Source organism: Alosa pseudoharengus, unplaced genomic scaffold, assembly GCF_046254945.1.
Source record: "Alosa pseudoharengus isolate Yale_2024_CS ecotype anadromous, Long Island Sound unplaced genomic scaffold, YU_APseudo_1.1 YU_APseudo_1.1_scf_13, whole genome shotgun sequence".
NCBI classification, from domain to species: Eukaryota; Metazoa; Chordata; class Actinopteri; order Clupeiformes; family Clupeidae; genus Alosa; species Alosa pseudoharengus.
The window spans coordinates 11,633,610-11,651,290 of NW_027468598.1; the positions used below are offsets into that span (position 1 = coordinate 11,633,610).

At 45.9% G+C, this 17,681-nt stretch overlaps 1 protein-coding gene across 1 annotated transcript; it reads left to right on the forward strand.

The window, feature by feature from the left end:
• Positions 1-242: 242 nt before the first annotated feature.
• On the forward strand, positions 243-17,660 carry prpf8 (pre-mRNA processing factor 8). The gene is made up of 43 exons (XM_076282152.1): positions 243-402; positions 1,094-1,213; positions 1,300-1,468; positions 1,744-1,908; positions 2,015-2,233; positions 2,494-2,706; positions 2,799-2,924; positions 3,025-3,130; positions 3,245-3,435; positions 3,572-3,691; positions 4,494-4,683; positions 4,780-4,899; positions 5,079-5,213; positions 5,333-5,462; positions 5,590-5,786; positions 5,913-6,119; positions 6,493-6,656; positions 6,910-7,036; positions 7,153-7,345; positions 7,512-7,699; positions 7,863-8,101; positions 8,277-8,423; positions 8,540-8,750; positions 8,882-8,998; positions 9,202-9,449; positions 9,788-9,967; positions 10,228-10,363; positions 10,617-10,786; positions 11,131-11,260; positions 11,354-11,500; positions 11,607-11,767; positions 11,870-12,061; positions 12,284-12,521; positions 12,667-12,795; positions 12,892-13,005; positions 13,559-13,732; positions 14,115-14,308; positions 14,521-14,760; positions 14,852-14,993; positions 15,129-15,269; positions 16,021-16,160; positions 16,455-16,657; positions 16,984-17,660. Exons 2-43 carry the CDS (start codon positions 1,105-1,107, stop codon positions 17,136-17,138), a joined length of 7,017 nt encoding a protein of 2,338 aa, XP_076138267.1. The 5' UTR covers positions 243-402; positions 1,094-1,104; the 3' UTR covers positions 17,139-17,660.
• Positions 17,661-17,681: the final 21 nt, after the last annotated feature.

Genomic DNA, 17,681 nt, shown 5'->3' on the forward strand with positions numbered 1-17,681 from the left:
ATGAAATAAATAAACCATAGACAGTAAAGAAATAAACACGCTTGGCAGAGATGCGCATGCTCATTGCGACCATCGGAAGCTCGTATGTTTACTTCCGGTTCATCATCCGGGAATCTGCCAGTTACGTAAATACTGCTTTCGTCGTATATTTCAACGTAGGTTGTAGTCATACAAATACATCGTTGGGACAGGGAAACGTATCTCCTTTAGTGAATCAGAAGAGCATACGCTCAACGTGCGTAGTCGACCCGACATCAGTGCGCCATTCGACAAACGACCATTGCAGGAAATCGTGGAAAACACGGTGTTATGAAGTACTGAACAGAAACTCAACGGATATTAATCTACATGTTAAGTCTGCAATTAATATTTCAGCTCTGAAAAGTTACTTTGGAGTTGAAGGTAAGAGTGGCTTGAAACGTACACGGTTGTAAACAAATACGGGTTGGTTTTGCAATGTAGCTCGCGCTAGGTTTGTTAGCCTGCTAGCTTTTCTTGAACAATTCATTTGAATCGAATCGGCATGGTTTTCTGGAGTGCTTATGCTAAGCCTATCTTATGCTTCATAAAAACAACCAACATCAAACTGTAGAGGCCCGCATTGGAGACATAACTTGCCACTCAATATCAATCACACCGTCATTCTTATAATTTAGCAGCAGACAAGCTTTTGTTGTCGAGTTGTGCAACTTGGAGCAGCTAATGTTAGCTGGCTAATGTTAATTCCTATAGTCAATCAATGGTTGCATTGAAACAAGTTGCATAATGGCATTTCCCAATTACGAAAAAATATAACTCCAATTTGTTTGTTTGCTTAGTGAACTGAACGGACCTAATTCACGGTGTCTGATATATTAGTCTGTTAACATTGTGTGTATGGTAGACAACTGGTCAGCTAAATGCAAGGCCGCCTGTATGTTACTTTTGCAGTAACGTTAAGAACAAAATATTCACCAGTGTGGGAAGTCGTTTGAAGGAATCTTGTTTTGTCTTTAAAGCTGTGAACATGTATACTTTATATATTATAAATGAAATATTCTGCACAGCTCTTAGTAAGTTATTTCCTACTTACTTATTTGTTTGTGTATTGCAGGATAAGCTGCAATGGCAGCTGCTTTCCCCTTCAGAGGTGTCCCGGGCGGGATGCCTCCTGGCATCGCCCCGCCAGCCCCGGTCCCAGACTATATGTCCGAGGAAAAACTGCAAGAGAAAGGTGAGTGTGATTGAAATAAGACATGAGTTGATTGTATGTTTTTACCTTTGCTGACCATAGTCTTTGTGTTTTAAAATGTTCAACAGCGCGCAAATGGCAGCAGCTGCAGGCAAAGCGCTACTCGGAGAAGCGCAAGTTTGGGTTTGTGGATGCACAGAAGGAAGACATGCCTCCAGAGCATGTTCGGAAAATCATAAGGGATCATGGGGACATGACCAATAGGAAGTTCCGTCATGACAAAAGAGTTTATCTTGGGTAAGCAGTGTGAATGTGTTGGAAAGTCCATATGTTGTTGAATAAGACATTATACTAATGGAATACTGCGAGATATGCTTGCTGATTTAATTCTGTGAGCAAGATCCTAAGCACAAACACCACAGATGATTGCTTTAGTTCATGCACAAGACACATAGCTCATTGGCTCACTTAGCACTTTGCCCAGCATTGTGTTTTGGGCCTGTTATTTTTTGATAAATGAATTTGGTGAAATTTTTTTTTGACCAAATCCATATTCTCTCTGTTGTGTGCAGGGCCCTGAAGTACATGCCCCATGCAGTGCTGAAACTGCTTGAGAACATGCCCATGCCATGGGAACAGATCAGGGATGTTCCCGTGCTCTACCACATCACTGGAGCCATTTCCTTTGTCAATGAGATCCCCTGGGTTATTGAGCCAGTCTACATAGCACAGTGGGGGTGAGTGTTTAAATAATCCATTGCCTTCTGTCTTCTTTTATATCTATCTGGATTTCTTTTTTGTGAAGTTTTATGTGAACTCATTTGCTTCTTTGCGTTTCTGCAGCACGATGTGGATTATGATGCGTCGTGAGAAGAGAGACAGGCGGCACTTCAAGCGCATGCGTTTCCCGCCCTTCGACGATGAGGAGCCTCCGCTGGACTACGCAGACAACATCCTGGATGTGGAGCCCCTGGAGGCCATTCAGATGGAGCTGGACACTGAAGAGGATGGCTCCTGTGTGGAGTGGTTTTATGAGCACCAGCCCCTCAAAGACAACACCAAGTGAGTCTGTGCAACAAACTGATGTGTATTTCTGATCCATTCACCAACCCTTTTATGTGAAATACGGTTAATTTGATTTAAACAATGAAAACACAACACATACATGCATGGATACATACAGACACACACACATATAATAGTACATACATACACAATATACATGCATTCATACACATGTAAATATTAAAAGAAGAAAGATGACAATCACCCATCCACCATCGTTTTATTCACTCACTGGTTTATCTTCACTTTTCCCACAGATTTGTGAATGGAACCACGTACCGTCGGTGGCAGTTCACTCTGCCGATGATGTCCACCCTGTACCGTCTAGCCAATCAACTGTTGACAGACTTGGTGGACAAGAACTACTTCTACCTGTTTGACCTGAAGGCGTTCTTCACCTCTAAAGCCCTGAACATGGCCATCCCTGGGGGGCCTAAATTCGAGCCCCTTGTCCGAGACATCAATCTACAGTGAGTGCGAAGACCGCTTCTCAGATGAATGTATTGAGGGTTTTACTACTTGATATCGCTGTGCCTCATGAATCCTCTTCAACTTTATGCAGGGATGAGGACTGGAATGAGTTCAACGACATCAACAAGATTATCATTCGGCAGCCCATCAGGACTGAGTACAAGATTGCATTCCCCTACTTGTACAACAATCTGCCTCACCACGTGCATCTCACCTGGTTAGTGAAGGCACCTATTTGGCTCGTTTACTTCGGAAGATGATGATGATGATGATGATTATGATGATGATGATTTGATTTTTGGTGTGTCTGTTTGCAGGTACCACACCCCAAATGTGGTGTTCATTAAGACAGAGGACCCTGATCTGCCAGCTTTCTACTTTGATCCACTGATCAACCCCATTTCCCACAGACACTCAGTGAAGGTAAGACATTTTATGGACTACCCTGGGAGTATCATTGTTTGGATTTCTGTCCAGAGCCCAAAGAATGGTGATGACAATTTGCTCATTGTGTTGTATTTGTTTGGGTGTCAACAGAGCCAGGAGCCCCTGCCTGATGATGACGAGGAGTTTGAGCTGCCTGAGTTTGTGGAGCCCTTCCTCAAAGAGACCCCACTCTACACTGACAACACAGCCAATGGCATCGCCCTGCTCTGGGCCCCTCGCCCCTTCAACATGCGCTCTGGAAGAACCCGCCGTGCCATTGACATTCCACTCATCAAGAACTGGTGGGTACAACGACCGATAATGCATCAGTTCTCATTGGAACAACTTCTGAGTTTAAGGCTTAGCTGAATTACAGCTACACAAAAAGTGGATTTGTATAGCAGTGATTGAAGTGATGGACTTGTCTTCTCCCTGCAGGTACCGGGAGCACTGCCCCGCAGGCCAGCCTGTGAAGGTGCGAGTGTCCTACCAGAAGCTCCTGAAGTACTATGTGCTCAACGCTCTGAAGCACAGGCCACCCAAAGCGCAGAAGAAGAGGTAAACATGGGGAAATAGAAGACCTGTGGGGTATACTACGAATCTCGATTAGTGGGTTAGCGAGGTATGTTGCGCTCAAAGCCAGGGTATGCTGTGACACGAAAGTGGATCTGTTTTAGTGTCGCTATATCACCATGGTATCTTATGCTGTCAACCAAACCTGGTCGGGAGGAGGTTATGTGCTAAGTTATAGCTCAAATCGTGTAATCTACCGCCCACTGACCAATCAGTTGTCTTAAAAACGAAGTTATCTCACATGTAGGATTCTGTCATATGTCTTACAGGCGGAGCTCCGTCTCTACTAACATTTTGGAGCTCGAATGCGCTTTAATAGTGCTGTACGTGCAAATATCCCACTATGGACGTGCATACCATACAACAACTGATGACAATTGATTTATTTGATGTTATAGGTTAGACACAAAAAATGACCGCAGTGTAGATTAAGCTATCGCTCATGAATGCGGAAGTAATTGTTTTTAAATACAGGCGGTCTTGTGCGTCTCTACGTTTCTCGATTGGCCAACGTCATCCCAACACCGAGAACGCGCACAGATCTGAGCTGAAAGCCTAGTTTGACAAATATATCACATAACTGCTATCGTAGTATCACTTAATGTATACCCCTGAGTCAAGGCTTTGTGAAGCCTCGATATGTCTACATAGCCTAGATATGTCTAACGTGCTTCGTCGTATACCCCACTGCTGTGCCTTTTCTAAAGCTTTCAGGGGCTGTAACAGCCACTTATTTTGTAGGTTTTAGTAATTTGTTTTGTGATGTGGTGTGATTCTCCTTTGGCAGGTATCTTTTCCGCTCCTTCAAGGCCACCAAGTTCTTCCAGTCCACCAAGCTGGACTGGGTGGAGGTCGGGCTGCAGGTGTGCAGACAAGGCTACAACATGCTGAACCTGCTCATTCACAGAAAGAACCTCAACTACCTGCATCTGGACTACAACTTCAATCTCAAGCCCGTCAAGACCCTGACCACAAAGGTGAGCTCACCACAATGCTGAGGAGTTGACCTGAGCTCTGGATTGTCCCATGTCTGTCAGGTGTCTCATACGTGCTTGACTTTTCTTCCCCCACAGGAACGTAAGAAGTCCAGATTCGGAAACGCGTTCCACTTGTGCCGAGAGGTGCTTCGTCTCAGCAAGCTGGTGGTGGACAGCCACGTGCAGTACCGACTGGGCAACGTTGACGCTTTCCAGGTAGGAGCCACTCCAAGATCCTACTTGATTTTAACCAGTTTTGTTGCTGGGTTAGTGTGTCAGCATTTCACCAGCGTCCAGAGAATAGGCTGCTTTTTTTTTTTTTTTTTTTACTCTTTTGAAAAATGTTCCTTTCATACCAATTTGAGCATAGCTCTCATTATTTCGTTTATCTGCAGTTGTCCGACGGCCTGCAGTACATCTTCGCCCACGTGGGCCAGCTGACGGGCATGTACCGCTACAAGTACAAGCTGATGAGACAGATCCGCATGTGCAAGGACCTGAAGCATCTCATCTACTACCGCTTCAACACCGTGAGTACAGCCCTCAGGGTTATGAACTGTGTAGGTGTGGGGGCATGCTGACCTGGTCAAAGAGGGGGATGAAAGTGTGGTAAACTCTGTTTGAAGTGCTGTGATGTGTTTGCCTATAGGGACCGGTGGGCAAAGGACCAGGCTGTGGATTCTGGGCCCCTGGGTGGCGAGTGTGGCTGTTCTTCATGAGGGGCATCACTCCCCTGCTGGAGAGGTGGCTTGGAAACCTGCTGGCCAGGCAGTTTGAGGGTAACATATCATATTGGCATCAACACGGGGCCACTATCATTATTATAACCATATGTTGAGCAGAGGAGGGATGTGCATTTAGAGTGGTGGTATGATCGTTTGGCTAATGTTTTGATATGTCCTCTAGGCCGACACTCCAAGGGAGTTGCGAAGACCGTAACCAAGCAGCGCGTGGAGTCTCACTTTGACCTCGAGCTCCGTGCTGCCGTGATGCACGACATCCTGGACATGATGCCAGAGGGCATCAAGCAGAACAAGGCCAGGACCATCCTGCAGCACCTCAGTGAGTCCTGGAGGTGCTGGAAGGCCAACATTCCATGGAAGGTACGGAGCGCTGAAATAGCCACTATTTTACACCCAGACAAAAAGCAGTCTGTGCGTTTTTTATTTTAATTAATTAATTTACATTTTTTGTGGTGTTTTTTTGTTTGTTTTTTTTGTCCTTCCCAGGTCCCAGGCCTTCCCACTCCAATTGAAAACATGATTCTCCGCTACGTGAAAGCCAAAGCTGATTGGTGGACCAACACGGCTCACTACAACCGTGAGCGAATCAGGCGAGGTGCCACTGTGGACAAGACTGTCTGTAAGAAGAACCTGGGCCGCCTCACTCGACTCTATCTGAAGGCCGAGCAGGAGAGGCAGCACAACTACTTGAAGGTTAGTAGGATTGGAGGATGGAGCCTCTTGAATGGTTTAATGATGAAAGCTTTTAGTGGTTTTGTGTGTGGTAAATGAGGACCACTGCAGATCACATGCCCCCACATGCCCTCTAAACAGGAAGCGGTTGATTAAACTGGGTATTGACCGTGCCTAGAGTTGGGCAGGCGAGCAAGAAGCACAAAGGGTCCTCTGTGACTGCAGCTGCTCATTCCAGATCAAAAACCTGATGTGACCCTGGTCTTATTGGAAAAAGAAGCAGACAGTTTTATTTAGTTTTCTAGGTTAAAAGGATAAATTGTTTGTAAATGTCAAACGGTAGCGTCATGTGATGGAAGATATTGGCATGGCTGACATGGCATGTTGTTTTCAGGATGGTCCCTACATCACTGCTGAGGAGGCCGTGGCAATCTACACCACCACTGTCCACTGGCTGGAGAGCCGACGCTTCTCCCCCATCCCCTTCCCTCCCCTCTCCTACAAACACGACACCAAGCTGCTCATCCTGGCCCTGGAGAGGCTCAAGGAGGCCTACAGGTATGACACACACATCCTCTGTGGGCCAATGGCCTTTGTCACTTCCTGTTTTGTTTCTGTATCAGTGGGTGCATTTGTCTTCAGGTAGCTGCTTACAACACTGGCTATGCAAGCGTGCAACATGCGTTGCTTTAAGCCAGTTCTGTAAGCGGCTACCTGAAGACAAATATACCCACAATCTGTTTGTGTATGTGGATATATGCCGGTGTTGTATTTTGGTCGTCTAGTAAGCGTTTTGTTTGTGCATATGCAGTGTGAAGTCAAGGCTGAACCAGTCCCAGCGTGAGGAGCTCGGTCTGATCGAGCAGGCCTACGACAACCCTCACGAGGCCCTGTCCAGGATCAAGCGTCATCTCCTCACTCAGAGAGCCTTCAAAGAGGTCAGTAAAGACTTCATGTACCAGTATACCCAAGACATTAGGTCCCAGGTGGATTTGTAGTTTGAATTGCTGTGTGTGTGTGTGAAGTTTGTGGTGTTTGCCGTTTGTGGCTGTAGGTGGGCATTGAGTTCATGGACTTGTACAGCCACCTGGTGCCTGTGTACGACGTGGAGCCCCTGGAGAAGATCACCGACGCCTACCTGGACCAGTACCTCTGGTACGAGGCGGACAAGCGCCGACTTTTCCCTCCCTGGATCAAACCTGCCGACACAGAGCCTCCCCCACTGCTGGTGTACAAGTGGTGCCAAGGTGGGTTTGGAGAATTCCCAACAATTATCAGTCATTAGACACAATTATCAATCGCTAGAAGCAATAGTTGCTCTTCTTTCTGTAGGATTGTAACTGGTGACTGTTATACAAGAGCCTGCTTGTATAAAACTCTAAATAGAGATCCTGTTTGATGTTTTTTTTCCAGGCATCAACAACCTGCAGGACGTGTGGGAGACCGCTGAGGGGGAGTGTAACGTCATGCTGGAGTCCCGCTACGAGAAGATGTATGAGAAGATTGACTTGACGCTGCTCAACAGGCTGCTGCGTCTCATCGTCGACCACAACATTGCTGATTACATGACCGCCAAGAACAACGTGGTCATTAACTACAAGGTTGGTCATACCCCGTGTTCAGACATCACTTTAATGATAATTTTTGTAACAGGCCAGTGGAGTTTGATTTCTCTTTTATGAATCTTTCCATTGAACAAAAGAGTTTGTTATCCAATGTAAGTAGTGACAAATGTTATTGATTATTATTCTTATTCACCTTTAGGACATGAATCACACCAACTCGTACGGCATCATCCGAGGCCTGCAGTTTGCCTCTTTCATCGTCCAGTACTACGGCCTGGTGATGGACCTGCTGGTGCTGGGTCTGCACAGGGCCAGTGAGATGGCCGGACCCCCGCAAATGCCTAACGACTTCCTGAGCTTCCAGGACACGTCCACCGAGGCAGCCCACCCCATCCGTCTGTACTGCAGATACATCGACCGCATCCACATCTTCTTCAGGTCAGGCCTTAAGACACTGCTCATCTGCGTCCTCTCAGAACCCATCACCTAGTAGTCTTTTGTAACTAATAAGGTTACTATCTCTCCCTCTCTTGCTCTCTCTCTCTCTCTCTCTCTCTCTCTCTCCTTATTTTTCTCTTTCTCTTTCTCTCTTTTTTTTTTTTTTAAATTACAGGTTCTCTGCCGATGACGCCAGAGATTTGATCCAGAGGTACTTGACTGAGCATCCAGACCCTAACAATGAGAACATTGTGGGCTACAACAACAAGAAATGCTGGCCCCGAGACGCCAGGATGAGACTGATGAAGCACGACGTCAACCTGTGAGTAGCACTGTAGTGGCTCTGTGATACTTTATTTTACTTAATTTTATGCGTTGGCCAAAAAAGATTGTGTGTGATTGACTGATGGTACTTAACCTACACACATTTCTTTCCAGGGGTCGTGCTGTCTTCTGGGACATCAAAAACCGCCTGCCCCGTTCTGTGACCACCGTGCAGTGGGAGAACAGCTTTGTGTCTGTCTACAGCAAAGACAACCCCAACCTGCTGTTCAACATGTGCGGCTTCGAGTGCCGCATCCTGCCCAAGTGCCGCACCAGCTACGAGGAGTTCACCCACAAAGACGGAGTATGGAACCTGCAGAACGAGGTGAGACTGCAAATCAATTGAGCTGCATTGCCATGAATGGGCAGAGATTGGAAGAGATCTAGTGTTGGGTTGGTTGTTCACTGTGTGCCAGTACTGATGCATTGTGTGCTGTTGCATTACCGTTTTCCTAGGTGACCAAAGAGAGGACAGCCCAGTGCTTCCTGCGTGTGGACGACGAGTCCATGCAGAGGTTCCACAACAGAGTTCGTCAGATTCTCATGGCCTCCGGATCTACCACATTCACCAAGGTGAGATGGGGATAAAACCGCATTAATGCTTGGTTTTGCACGTTTTTCCACCTCCTAAAAGTCTTTTTTTAATGTCGTTGAAGTCTGAATCTCGTTTAATCTAAAATGTCTTTCAATAGAAGTAAGTCTTTCAATGTTATTTCATCTTATTCTTTTCCCTGCTGCATTTTTTTAACTGACCATGTCTGCTTTCCTCTGTCAAGATTGTTAACAAGTGGAACACTGCTCTGATTGGTCTCATGACCTACTTCCGCGAGGCTGTGGTCAACACCCAGGAGCTGCTGGACCTGCTGGTCAAGTGCGAGAACAAGATCCAGACCCGTATCAAGATTGGGCTGAACTCCAAAATGCCCAGTCGTTTCCCCCCAGTGGTGTTCTACACCCCCAAAGAGCTGGGAGGATTGGGCATGCTGTCCATGGGCCATGTGCTCATTCCACAGTCTGACCTCAGGTACACTCATAGCTTTAGTCCAGAGTTGAAATGTAATGCTTAATGAATAAATGAATGGTTGTTAAAGGGTTTTTTTTTTTTTACTGTCTCACGTTTACACTTACTTTTAGACTCACTTAGAAGTTACTTACTGCACTAAACATAGCTATCTTATAAGTGATTTTAAATACATTTGGAGATATAGATTTGGTGTGTTTCTTTCATATTTTGTCGTTAATGAAAAATCACAATCACAGATAGCTTCCACTGGCACTGTGTATGAAATGTGAAGAAGTCCATTAAGGTGTGTGTGTGTGTGATGGTGCTGACCTACCTGTGTCCTCCTCTGCTCCCTCCAGGTGGTCCAAACAGACCGACGTGGGCATCACCCATTTCCGCTCGGGCATGAGCCACGAGGAGGACCAGCTGATCCCCAATCTGTACCGCTACATCCAGCCGTGGGAGAGCGAGTTCATCGACTCTCAGCGAGTGTGGGCCGAGTACGCCCTCAAGCGACAGGAGGCCATCGCTCAGAATAGGTACTGCACCAGCACAACACTGTACTGGATGCAATAGAGACACACAGCTGATTTATGGCAGTTTTTCGTTCACATGTATGTGTGAGTTTGTGTGTGTACAGTGTGCACAGTGTGCGTAGTCTGCTGTAAGTTTGCACAAACGTTAGGATTTTCCCCCTCTTCAGCTTATATTCACAATACTTTGCTCATGTCATTGCTCAGGATAAGACCTTAATTTGAATTACACAATAGTGGGATGAAATGGCTGATTTGTTCTACAGGCGATTGACACTTGAGGACTTGGAGGACTCATGGGACAGAGGCATTCCGCGTATCAACACCCTCTTCCAGAAAGACAGACATACCTTGGCCTATGACAAGGGATGGAGAGTTAGGACGGACTTCAAACAGTATCAGGTAAAGAGCTGTCCTGTGAGGGGTGGCACATGTGCATGTAATATAAATGAACTTTAATCACATAATTCGGTATTTGTTATGGAAATCAATTGTCGAATGCAGATTTCTAGAACTGGTTTCATTGAATTTAATTTAATATTAGGGTTTTAATCAATTGTGGAATGCAGATGGTTTATGAAACACGTAAGAACATATCAGTGAAATGTAAAATTTGCTTTCACTTGGACTTCAACCGTTTGAAATGTTGTTCTAGGTGCTGAAGCAGAACCCCTTCTGGTGGACCCACCAGAGGCACGACGGCAAGCTGTGGAACCTGAATAACTACCGCACAGACATGATTCAGGCCCTGGGAGGCGTAGAGGGCATCCTGGAGCACACGCTCTTCAAGGGAACCTACTTCCCCACCTGGGAGGGTCTCTTCTGGTGAGAGCGCGTTGCCACTTGCACTGTGGAGTGTTGCAAGGTCGTGTGAAACTGTTTCTCAGAAGTTGTATGTCAAGGCTGCAGGGTTGACGACATGTTGCACATTGTGTTAAATTGTAGCATAGTGCTTTAGCTGTCAGGCCTAAGGGGAAAGCTTCTGTGATTGTTTTGTCAGTGATGTACCACCTTGCCAACATTTGGGCTTCCATGTATATTGGATTTCTGTTGAATAGCTTTGTTTTCTTTTCTGGCACAGATTGTCCTTTTTGCTTGCTTAAGCTTCAATGTTATATATTTTTGCCATTTTACACATTCTTAGTAATGCATTGTTTTGTGTCTTACAGGGAGAAGGCCAGTGGTTTTGAAGAATCCATGAAATGGAAGAAGCTGACCAACGCCCAGAGGTCTGGTCTGAATCAGATCCCTAATCGACGTTTCACTCTCTGGTGGTCCCCGACCATCAACAGAGCCAACGTAAGTCATAACCACTTTGCCATTTACAGTTAGACCTCGGCAATGTTCTCCAGTGTTTCTTGACGATATCTCTCCTCTTGGTACCTCCTCCAGGTGTACGTAGGTTTCCAGGTGCAGTTGGATCTGACTGGAATCTTCATGCACGGCAAGATCCCAACCCTCAAGATCTCCCTCATTCAGATCTTCAGAGCTCACTTGTGGCAGAAGATTCACGAGAGCATTGTCATGGATCTCTGTCAGGTAAAGGACAAGAGGACAAGCAAATGTGTTCAAACACAAGTTCTCCATGTGTTCTAGATGGGTTTCAGTGTTGAGCTAATGGATGTCTTGTGTTTGTGTCTTTCAGGTATTTGATCAGGAGCTGGATGCCCTGGAGATTGAGACGGTCCAGAAGGAGACCATCCATCCCAGGAAGTCCTACAAGATGAACTCGTCCTGCGCTGACATTCTGCTCTTTGCCTCCTACAAGTGGAACGTCTCCCGACCCTCTCTGCTGGCAGACTCAAAGTACGTCATCACCGTATAAATCTGTGACCTTGTAATAAAAGCATCAGTGCCACCTATGATTGATTTAAACTGATGATTCCTCTTTCTCTTTCCTCTCTGCAGGGATGTCATGGACAGCACCACCACTCAGAAGTACTGGATTGACATCCAGCTCCGCTGGGGAGACTACGACTCTCACGACATTGAGAGATACGCCAGGGCCAAGTTCCTGGATTACACCACGGACAACATGAGTATCTACCCATCCCCCACCGGCGTGCTGATTGCAATCGACCTGGCCTACAATCTGCACAGGTCAGTACTGTCACAGTTCATAAGGTCTTATACATGTATGCATCTTCATCTACATCAAACAGAAAACCCATTACTGCTCTTGATTATTTGTAGGACATTTACATCTAGAACTGATGAAGTGACTATGATTCCTGTCATATCAGGAATATTGACTTTGTTATGGCTGGTAACTCCATTCTACTCTGATTGTTCATTAGTCTGTATTGATTCTGTCATCTGCAGTGCATATGGGAACTGGTTCCCAGGAGCCAAGCCTCTGATTCAGCAGGCCATGGCGAAGATCATGAAGGCCAACCCTGCCCTGTATGTGCTGAGGGAGCGCATCCGCAAGGGTCTGCAGCTCTACTCCTCCGAGCCCACTGAGCCCTACCTGTCCTCACAGAACTACGGAGAGCTCTTCTCCAACCAGATCATCTGGTTCGTGGATGACACCAATGTGTACAGAGTCACCATTCACAAGGTTAGCATTGTTTGATTTGGACAGCAGCTTGGCTGTCATAGGAGCTGTCTTTATATTTTTATTGTTCAACGCTAAGACGTATTTCTTGATTGGAAATAGGCCTAACACTCAAGTAATGGTAGTATTTTTCCCACTCCTCCACCAGACCTTTGAAGGTAACTTGACCACCAAGCCCATCAATGGAGCCATTTTCATCTTTAACCCAAGAACCGGACAGCTCTTCCTGAAGATCATCCACACATCTGTGTGGGCAGGACAGAAACGTCTGGGACAGGTACCCATATTTTCCCCCTCCATTCTGTCTGATCTGTGTGTGTGAAGTTTTGTCACACTAAGCGGACATAATGAACCACATTTTTGTGTTCTGTAGTTGGCCAAGTGGAAGACTGCTGAGGAGGTGGCTGCCTTGATCCGCTCTCTCCCAGTGGAGGAGCAGCCCAAACAGATCATCGTCACCAGGAAGGGCATGCTTGACCCTCTTGAGGTGAGCTCTCTTAACGAGCACTGGGATTTAGGAACAGCTTGTGTGCGACTTGATTACTCTTACTCTTGATTTTAATCTCCGCACATCGGGTTCCTTGGCCCGCTGTGTCGTATCACATAACGGTTATGGCGAAGATGCCGAAAAGTTAAAGGATTAATCCGGCGAGTTTTCACATAGATCTGTTACTATCGGTAAGAAAAAAACAATTGGTTTTACCTAGCTTGAGTTGCTAAATGGGAGCACATGGACATGCCCCCAGCATGTAGCTGCCTGGCTGCTTTAGCTGCTGGCTGTAGCAACTCGAGCTAGGTAAAACCCATTGTTTTCGTTTTCTTTCGTACCTACAGTACTCTATGACCTCGAAATGGAGATCTATGTGAATTCGTCAGATTTCTCAGTTAAAACAAACGATTACACAACCTCATCTAGTACTGCAGCATTGGACTATAGCACATTGAAATCACTTTTGAACTATTTCCCAAAGTTCAAGCAGGTCCGCAGACCGCTGTTTCTGCCACCTTGTCTTAGCGTGTCGTGTGGTTTTGTGTTTCAGGTGCACTTGCTGGACTTCCCCAACATCGTGATCAAAGGCTCTGAGCTCCAGCTCCCCTTCCAGGCCTGTCTGAAGGTGGAGAAGTTTGGAGACCTGATTCTGAAGGCCACCGAGCCTCAGATGGTCCTGTTCAACCTCTACGACGACTGGCTCAAGACCATCTCCTCCTACACGGTACTGCCCAGTGCCCTCTTTTTTGTTTATGTTTACTTAAGAGATACTTCATGAAAAGTGAAATACAACAGTAACGATAAACATTACATTAGCATTAAACACAGGAGCTGTTCAATTTACTGTGCTGTAGGTAGGCGATTCGCCACAAAATGGCCAATCAACAGCCCAGCCTATTTAACCTTACACGACGTGATGCAGGTTACAACGACAAGCTCAGTTGGCTGTCGATAGTTGCAAATGTGCCATATGTTGTACCCAGGATCCATAACGGCCCTCCTTCGTGGTACCACATGCACTGCCAGTGGCCTGAATGCCCAACCAAAGCAACAAGAGGTCACTTTCCATGCTTCAATTAATTAGCTCCTATTGTTTTTTTGTGTAGGCGTTCTCACGTTTGATCCTGATCCTGAGGGCTCTTCACGTGAACAACGACCGCGCCAAAGTCATCCTGAAGCCAGACAAGACCACCATCACGGAGCCTCACCACATCTGGCCCACGCTGACTGACGAGGAGTGGATCAAGGTTGAGGTGCAACTCAAAGACCTCATCCTTGCCGATTACGGCAAAAAGAACAAGTGAGTCTCCGTTACAGCCATTAATGTGTTTACATTTTTGTGCTCTCTTTAATTGTGTCTTGTCAGCTGTAATCATCATGCAACAGCTTGTTGCACTATGTTATGGTTTTGTTTTGTGTTTTACCCCTCCATGATCGTTCCATTTTGATATTAACTAGAGCAAGTAAAGTTTTAGTCTGTCTTTAATAGTTTGTGCTTCGTCTGTCTTCCAGTGTGAACGTGGCGTCACTGACCCAGTCGGAGATCAGGGATATCATTCTGGGTATGGAGATCTCCGCGCCGTCTCAGCAGAGGCAGCAGATCGCCGAGATCGAGAAGCAGACGAAGGAGCAGTCCCAGCTCACCGCCACCCAGACGCGCACCGTCAACAAGCACGGCGACGAGATCATCACCTCCACTACCAGCAACTACGAGACGCAGACCTTCTCCTCCAAGACTGAATGGAGAGTCAGGTGAGTCAGAACGAATAATGTGTGTTCTTCATCCCAAGCTTTGCTCAGTTTAAGTTTACTAACTGCAATTCATTTTTCTTGTTGTATTTAGGGCCATTTCTGCTGCCAACTTGCACTTGCGAACAAACCACATCTATGTCTCGTCTGATGACATCAAAGAGACTGGCTACACCTACATTCTGCCCAAGAATGTTCTCAAGAAATTCATCTGCATTTCTGACCTACGAGCTCAGGTGACTTGACCAAACGGCACACTTCCTTGTAGACTGCGGCACACTGCACAGGTGTCACCGTGCTGCTCAATGTGCTCTTTACACTGAGACAGTGGACGTGGTGAAGTGGCTGACCTGAGCTTATCTCTCCCTCAGATTGCTGGTTACCTTTATGGCGTGAGCCCTCCGGACAACCCTCAGGTGAAGGAGATCCGCTGCATCGTGATGGTGCCTCAATGGGGCACGCACCAGACCGTGCATTTGCCCAATCAGCTGCCCGGCCACGAGTACCTCAAGGTAAGAGGGCAAACACACAACTTCACATACACGTGCCTGCAAACCCGCAGTCTTACAGAGCTTATAGATCACTTGATGTTTGTTTAGGTGAGCAGTGTTCAGAACTTGGTGGGGGAGGCTAAAATGTATGGCATTAAAACAGAACTAATCAGATTAGTTTATATCCAAAAGCCACCTATAAGAAATGCAGGTCTAAACTGGCCCTAACGTTATTGTATGGCAGAATTCAGTTCAGACGGTTTTACATCTTGCCACGAAACCTGACATTTAAGTATAGTATAGTATAGAGTCTTTATTGTCCTATAAGGATATTCTTTTTCACACATATCATTGTTACATTCCATGCAGGATGTACACAGCCTCATATATATAACATATAACATATAACACCCACCCCCCCCCCCCAATTCCCTCCCTCCTCAACACCATACAAGCAAAAAGGTGGACAGTGCAGACAACATAAAACACAAAAGAATAGGGGGAATGGGTAATTGTCACAGGAGTTTGTTTAGTACAGTGATTGCTGAGGGTATAAAACTTTTTCCAGTCCAGGGCTCTGTATCTAACTGAATTATACTAATGTATTAACTGAACATTAAATAAGTTAAATTTACAAGTAGATGAAATAACATTCCTGCCTGACCACAGTACTCATTATGTGTAGGCGAATTCTTCATATGCCTGGGTGTGTTTGCTATGACCTCAACCCTGTCTGTGTCTGACGTGTTCCACCCTGTGCGTGTGTCTGTAGGAGATGGAGCCTCTTGGCTGGATCCACACGCAGCCTAACGAGTCGCCCCAGCTCTCCCCACAGGACGTCACCACCCACGCCAAGGTTATGGCTGACAACCCATCCTGGGACGGAGAGAAAACCATCATTATCACATGCAGGTATATGCAGTTACAGGAAGCAAAGCCCACAAAAGTATTTTTGAATTGTGTTCCCAATAGATATTCAATCATCAACGTCAACCTTGACTTCCTTTTTTTAAAGCATCTGACATTTCCTTTATGGATGCAGATATTATGTAATCTTTAAATTGTATATTGCATATTCAGATATGCAGCAGATGAGCCGTCCAGCTTTTTTTCTTTCTTCATCATTGGGGTTGTTACTTGGAAAAGTATCAAATAATTTCGCTCTTCTTGTTAATTTAGTCATTAAATTCCTTTTATTCCTCCAAGCTTCACGCCCGGCTCCTGTACCCTGACTGCCTACAAGCTGACCCCCAGCGGCTATGAATGGGGCCGGCAGAACACCGACAAGGGTAACAACCCCAAGGGCTACCTGCCCTCTCACTACGAGAGGGTCCAGATGCTCCTGTCCGATCGTTTCCTCGGCTTCTTCATGGTGCCAGGACAGGTGTCGTGGAACTACAATTTCATGGGTGAGTTTGGGTTTCCCTCACAAAGCATTATGGGAATGGAGGTGGATGCAACACTGGCCCAAGTGCCTGAGAAAGGGGCCACTTTCCTAGGAGACGTAATGGATAGATGGTGATTTGGGCACCGTATATTACTAATATATCATTTTATACAAATTAGTATGTTGCTGATTCCATTTGAAGAATGAAAGTGGGCACTTCCACCATAACTTTCACTTAGTGTAGTCTGCGGAGTGGTTTTGTTTTACAATGAAACTACAGCTGTTGCTGTAAGTGTCCACACTCCTCTTCATCTCTGCTTTCTTTCTCCCCCACCACCACAATCACAGGTGTGCGCCACGATCCCAACATGAAGTACGACCTGCAGCTCGCCAACCCCAAGGAGTTCTACCATGAGGTCCACAGGCCCTCGCACTTCCTCAACTTCGCTTCCCTGCAGGAGGGCGAGATCTACAACGCCGACCGCGAGGACATGTACCAGTAGAGCCGCGGGCCTGGCACCAACTGTTGATATTCAACAACAAGAATCTAAGAGGCTTAGACTTACGGCAACCCCAGTCACTCACCAAGGCTTTTTTTGTTTGTGTGAGCAGTTCAGTCTAAGCTTAAGGAACCTGTTTTTGAGTCTCTCAGTTGATCTTCTTACTTTTTTAACCTTCATCTATTCCCCGGCTCACATGCGGTGGTTTAATTGAACTTGCATGGTCATCATCTTTGTCCATATGGTATAGAGTGCACCACCCTAAATTGTATTTTTTTTTGTTGTGAGACTCCTATAGTCTGTAGTTGATGTTTGTCTGTGTGATTAGCTGAGGGTGAGATACCTTGGATCTCTGTGGGAAAGGAATCAATGCTCTTTTATTCAGTGACTTTAACTGATTAAACATGGAAACTACTTTTTTTTAAGCCAGCTGTAATTTGTCTATACCCAGTATCTATGTTGTGAATCTGTTATGGTCACTATAGTTTGGGTTTAAAATAAAAGATCTACACTTTTATAAATAGATTGGTTGTTGACCATTCATTT